Raw genomic sequence first — 6,195 nt, forward strand, 5'->3', positions numbered from 1 at the left:
TGCAGATGAAATATCAAGATGAATACTCTTTATTCCAATGTTAATTGCTTTTTGGAATCTTAGCAGCTCTAGCTAGGCTCTCATATTTTTGTTGTTCTCCCGTGTTTATCGATGTGCTCGTGTGACTGTGTCAGATGTAGTTGTTAAATTACATACCCAGTTTTCAGGTGAGAAGGAAAAAAAAAAAAAAAAAAAAAGATGATCTGCACCTCACTTTCTGTATTTTTCCACCGCGGTGCCAGATAAGAAAGATAACGAGGCCGTGAAAGCCCTCTCTCTGTAGACAGGCACCTCGGTGCCGTTTAGGCGCACCCGGATGCTTAGGTTGCAACCTAAATCTCTGTAGTGTGGCACCGCAGTGCCGTGTTATTGCACCTAGGTGCCTTAATAAATATCTTAAATTCTTTGGTTAATTATTTCTCATACTCTTATTTTGTGTAATGCGTTCCGAATAGTCTAAAAAAGCAAATAATGTTAGTTTGAAACATCATTTCAGATATTCATTTCCCGTAACTTGATTATTACATAGGGGTGGAGATCAGACGAATACGGTCGTAATTAGTACTTTTGGAAAAAATTCAATCCTTAGCATTTGAACTGAAAAACCAAACCAATTCAAATTTCATCCTGGTAAAGAAAAAAAAGAAAAAGAACACCGAAAATCAAAATTTTGCAAGAAGATTAACCACACAAGCATGATGCTCGATCTCTGGCCGATTTTTGTGGACCCCACTCAATTCATGCTTTCGAACAATGAAAGTCCATTATGTTAAACAACTCGAGCGATTTCATCGCATTGCAAGCCCGGATATAATAGCGTTCCTATCTCTACTATCAAAAAACAACTCCCCGAGTACATTAGTCAAAACGCAAGCTCGATCATTCTCTAAAACTTTAATCACCCAATGAATGGAGTAGATTTTTTCTTCAATCCTATGTTGTAATAAAAGCATAAACGAAGTACTTGTCCGGTGAGGGTCCATTTTTGAGAGTCAAATCCCGAGGACTTGTTCGAGTGGTACATGTGCCGACCTCAGGCATGTATGCTTCCCTCTGTATGTGATATCAACTGCATTCGGCTCATATGCTGACATACGCACTTCTTTCATAGCCATACAACCTTCCCTCACATGATCTATACATCTGTAATAGGTTCTGCACATTCAGAAACATAGTTTTTTTCAGAAAAAAATATTTAACGATCATTTCTTAACATGTGTGTGTAAAAACCTTAAAAGACACGTGTATTATTTTGAAAGGGAGAGACCGTAGTATATTGAGCACAAAGAAGTAGATTAGATCAAGTAGCATGCATACATATTCGTCACCTTGTGAGAAGGGGAGCAAATATATATTCTCGGCCGTACTTCCTCCAACTGTATCCATCGTCGAATTCTTCGGATGGTGCCTTAGGTCTCACTGTCACCCGTGCGCTGCAAAGAGACCCGAACAAAATATATGCTAATCGATGAAAATTTCGAAGAGTGAAGAACAACCACCTTGGATTTTATACATTTATGATAAACTTTTTTTAGTAAAAATATTAATCACCTTTCGTCTGATGAGGGTGACACAACGTTGTACTTACATTGTCCTTGTGGAGCAAATAGTTTAAGAAGGGATAGAGCCTCCTCGTACGAGACCAACTTACTCTCTAAAACACTATCTCCGATTTTGGAAGAAGATTCTTTTAGATGTTTCACTTTTTCTTTCCCTTTGGTAATCTCGTTTACGAGTTTCTTGTATTCCTCTGACGAAGAAGATACGCTCGCCATTCTTATACCTGTCACGACATTGAAAGATTCAAACATATTTTTATATGTTCAAAGAAATAGAGAAGATCACAATGTTTGTAAAGGAAATTAGCTATTTTCGACAGTTTAGAAAGAGTCATGTAGATCCGACACCACATATGTAAACTTTAGACCAATTCTTCATTAAAAATAGATTATTACTATTTGGGTCAAATTACGAAACCCCCTCCTCATGTTTGGATAATTACAACCAACCCCCAACTATGAATCTTCTTATACGGTCATCATTTATGGTGTCAAATTCAAATTCAACAGAATCTTTTAGATTCCGAGAAATGTTCTCTGGTTTGTACTCGTTTTGTGCAAAAATATAGTTTCTAATAATGCACCACAATCTGATATTTATAAGCCAAGAGACACATCTTATGATCATCTTGTTTCAAAATGTGGAGCTTGAATGGGGTAAAACAGGGTGGGTTTTTCGCACTTTGCACGCTTGAATTACACCCTATTGGCACTTTGCACCCATAAATTGCAAATTGGCAGATTGCACCCTTTAAACATAAATTGTTTGGCACTTTGCACCCCAAATCACTTTTGGCTTAGAAAAATTACTTGCAACTTGCTGAAAATCTGGAAAATGGACAAATTTGTAATTCTCTAATTATCTATCTTCTTCCACCAATTCTTAATCATCGTTCTACCATTTTTATCCTTCGTCATTTTAATAAAGAAAAAAAAAAAACCTAAATTCTTCTTAGCCATTTCTAATTGCCATAATATATAAATTTTGAACTAAAACTCAAGAATGGTCGTAATACATAGACAAGAGTTCGATACCACACCTTCAGAAGATCAAGTTTTATTCCATGGTAACGCTATTTTCTAATCATTTTTCAGATCCATACTATTCAATGGGAGCACAAAATTCCTCCCATCATGAAACTAATAGGCACCACCTCCTTGCCAACAAATAAACCTCCCAATAGCCTTATTGTGTCATTTGACTGATTTATCACTGAAAGAAATGTCTAAAAAGATATTAGGAGTTTTTGATCAAAGGGATGAAAGATAAAAATGGTGGAAGGGTGATTAACAATTGGGAGAAGAGGATAGATAACAAGAAAATTATGAATTTGCCAATCTTCCAGGTTTTCGAGCAAGTTGCAGGTAAGTTTTCTAAGCCAAAAGTGATTTGGGGTGCAAAGTGGCAAACAAGCTATGTTTAAATGGTGCATTATGCTAATTTTGTAATTTAAGGGTGCAAAGTGCTAAAATGGTGTAATCCAAGGGTGCAAAGTGCAAAAAAACCCGGTAAAACAGGTACAAATTGGAGAATAATGTAGAATTATTGTTGTGATTACCTAAATATGACCCATTATTATAATGATTGTTGTTAAAAACAGAGTATTTTGTTTGTTGAAAAAAAGAGATGGGTAGAGTATAATATTGTCCAAGAATGATGGGAGCTAACCGATTGGCTAACATGTCATATCTGAAACACCAACTGACCGGAGAAGAAGGAACGGGCAATGAGATCTACGAAGTGGTCGATCGGGTGACGGGCGTGAAATACTTTTTGAAGGAATTCCGCCGCGGCGGCGGCGGAATTGAGATTCTGATGAAATTGGAACATCCGAACCTCTTGAAATGTGTCGAGGTTATCGAAATCAAGGGGAAGATCTATCTTCTGTTCGAGCTGTTGTATAGGTTTCTCTCTTCTTGTATGAAGACACACAAAGATGATGAATCAAAAAATAGATGGGCAGTCGAGAAACTTCTTTGCCATCCATTTTTGAATCAGCTTTCTGCCACCACTTCATTCAACCAAAAGGTCCCTACATAATTTTTTATTAATTTTTTTTTTTTTAAATCTGTTGTATATATGTATAGTTTTTGGTTAACCTTTGCAGATGAAGTTACCTGCTGCTATAAAACATGAAGCATCTCCCTCTGAAGAAACTACAGAACAAATTAATCTTAGAGCAAAAAGACGAAAAGCTTACGAAGAACATGGCATAGAAGAAGACGACATTGAAAGTTCGCAAGTTCCGTTAATAGATTACTGGAACTGTATTCGGCATCTTGCCCTATTTCTTCCGGATTACGGATTTTCAAAAGATAAATTGGTACAAATGTGGATTGCCGAAGAATGCATCAAACTCGAAGTGACGAAACGAATGGAGGACGTGGGTAATTTGTGCTTCGACTTTTTGCTTCATCAAAATATCATCGTACCTGCAAAGCCAACTGCTGCTTATCTTTCCCATTACCAAGTCAACGACAAATCCAAAATTGCTAGGCTCATTATCCAACGAGGCGATTACGTAAGAATCCGAGATGGTAATGAGTTGGATACGACCAACCAAGAAATCCTACACTTAACATGGGACTGTCGTAAACATGACCACGCTTTAGTTGATGATGCTCTTACAAAATTCAAGAAACTTCGCACACTCTTAGTTGTCAATCTCTGTATTCCGAGGAATAAAATGTGCAATTTAAGGTTTCCCCACTTGAAGCTCTTAAAAACATTGGATCTGAGCTCGAGCAACATAACACACGTACCGTGTTCCATCGAGTATTTGGATTCTTTGAGATTCCTAGACATCTCCAACACTCCCATCGATCAATTGCCTCAGTCGATCGATCTTCTTCTTTCTCTTCAGACATTAAGATTGAGGGACTGCCCTGGAATTCACGAACTGCCACGGGGATTCGGGTCTTTGATTAATCTTCGCCACCTGGACCTCCAGATTTTTGGCCAGCTGAGGGTCATGCCTAGTGGGATGGGAAACTTAACCAAACTCCAAACATTAGATGCGTTCATCGTGGGGGAAACCGACGATGGGTGCGGAATAACGGAGCTGAAAAACATGAACGAGATCGCCGGGTCGTTCTCTATCCTAAAGCTTCATAATGTATCTAACGCGGAAGAAGCAAAGGCAGCTGCATTGTGCGATAAGAAACGCATAGATAATCTGTACTTGTATTGGGGTAGTGTCGAAAACCCCGATGCAACCGACATCTTAGAATGTCTGCAGCCTCATTTTAACCTTAAAGTTTTAGACATTTCAGATTATTGTGGTTCGAAGCTTCCGAGCTGGATAACCAATCCATCTTTTGTCGATCTTTCCACAATATTCCTCTTAAGATGCATAAATTGCGACACGTTGCCCTCGTTTGGCGAACTGCCGTCTCTTAAGAGCCTCGATCTTGTGGAGATGACAAGTGTGAGGGATATTAATTCCCTATTCTGCAGAAAGTCCGAAACTCGTGTTAAAGTTGCATTTCCGAAGCTAGAGAAATTGAGTATCGACGACATGCCGAACCTTGTGGAATGGTCTGGAATGGAGGATGGTGATTTCCCATGCCTCAAAGATGTTACGATTGGATCATGTCCGGAACTTACGGTTCTTCCGTCTCTGTTGCATCTCCGCTCACTCGAATCATTGGAAATAAACGACTGCGAAAAGATGATTTCTTTGCCTGAATTGCCGGCTTCGGTTCAAGATCTCAGGGTACGTTGCTGCCCTAAAATGAGTAAGCGGTTGTACTACAAGGATGGAAGACGAGAGATTGCACATGTAAACAACATTTGGATTGATCTTGAAAAATTATCTTTACATTAAAAAGTTTGTGTCTGAATTATATTTTTACATTGCTTTCTACTTCTCTGGTTCTGGTTAACTAGCAAGTTTCACGTGTCTTATTATTTTATTTATTTATTTATTTTTCCATGGATTACTTAGATTTTGCATTTGTTTAGTTATATTTTTTTTCAAATAATATATAATTTAAGGTAAATTTCAAACCCCCTGAATGTAGGCCAAATTACAATAAATACCCCCACCTATCCGTAATTACTAAAATACCCCCAATGTTTGTTTCCGTCTTGCACCAACCTCCTTACGGTGTCTGATTCCTCATAAAATATTTTTGAGTCTAGGCAATATTTTCCGAAAAATGTCAATTGTACTCCTGCAGACGTGGAATTTCTTTTTAAGGGTCAAAATTACTCTCTAGTAAAAAAGCTTTCGTGAAAAATCACATCATAAGGGGGTTGGTGTACTATATATTGGAACAAATGTCGAGGGAATTTTGGTAATTACGGATATTTGGGGTACTTTTTGTAATTTAGCCTAAGTCCAGGTGATTTTCATAATTTACCCTATAATTTATATGCATGAGAGTCATGACTATATTTAGTGTAAATTACACCTACACCCTTAAGGTATACTAAAATAACTTTAAGGTCCCTCTAAAATTGATAATTACAGCCGCACCCCTAAATTAATTACCGGAGCCAAAATTTCATGTCCTGGGGACCGATATGCACTATATTTTTTTTCCGCGGGGGCATTAATGCTACCATGATGAAAAATTATAAATCTTTCTTATATAAAGTAATAAGGATTTAAGAAATGTTCGGGAAGTCATG

The 6,195-nt window shown here is 37.7% G+C and overlaps 2 protein-coding genes across 2 annotated transcripts; one reads left to right on the plus strand and one right to left on the minus strand.

Annotated features, from left to right (window-relative positions):
- Positions 1–578: 578 nt before the first annotated feature.
- LOC148767641 (putative WRKY transcription factor 46) lies at positions 579–1,775 on the minus strand. The gene is made up of 4 exons (XM_088824723.1): positions 1,552–1,775; positions 1,329–1,433; positions 1,033–1,155; positions 579–627 (listed from the first exon to the last, which is right to left on the minus strand). The coding sequence occupies exons 1-4, from the start codon at positions 1,773–1,775 to the stop codon at positions 579–581; spliced, it is 501 nt and encodes a 166-aa protein (XP_088680849.1).
- A 1,681-nt stretch (positions 1,776–3,456) lies between these two features.
- LOC148767642 (putative disease resistance protein At3g14460) lies at positions 3,457–5,451 on the plus strand. Its single transcript, XM_088824829.1, has 2 exons — positions 3,457–3,588; positions 3,668–5,451. Exons 1-2 carry the CDS (start codon positions 3,481–3,483, stop codon positions 5,384–5,386), a joined length of 1,827 nt encoding a protein of 608 aa, XP_088680955.1. The 5' UTR covers positions 3,457–3,480; the 3' UTR covers positions 5,387–5,451.
- The last annotated feature ends 744 nt before the right edge of the window (positions 5,452–6,195 follow it).

This window comes from Erythranthe guttata, chromosome 10 (assembly GCF_056151865.1).
Source record: "Erythranthe guttata isolate IM_541 chromosome 10, IM_541, whole genome shotgun sequence".
NCBI classification, from domain to species: Eukaryota; Viridiplantae; Streptophyta; class Magnoliopsida; order Lamiales; family Phrymaceae; genus Erythranthe; species Erythranthe guttata.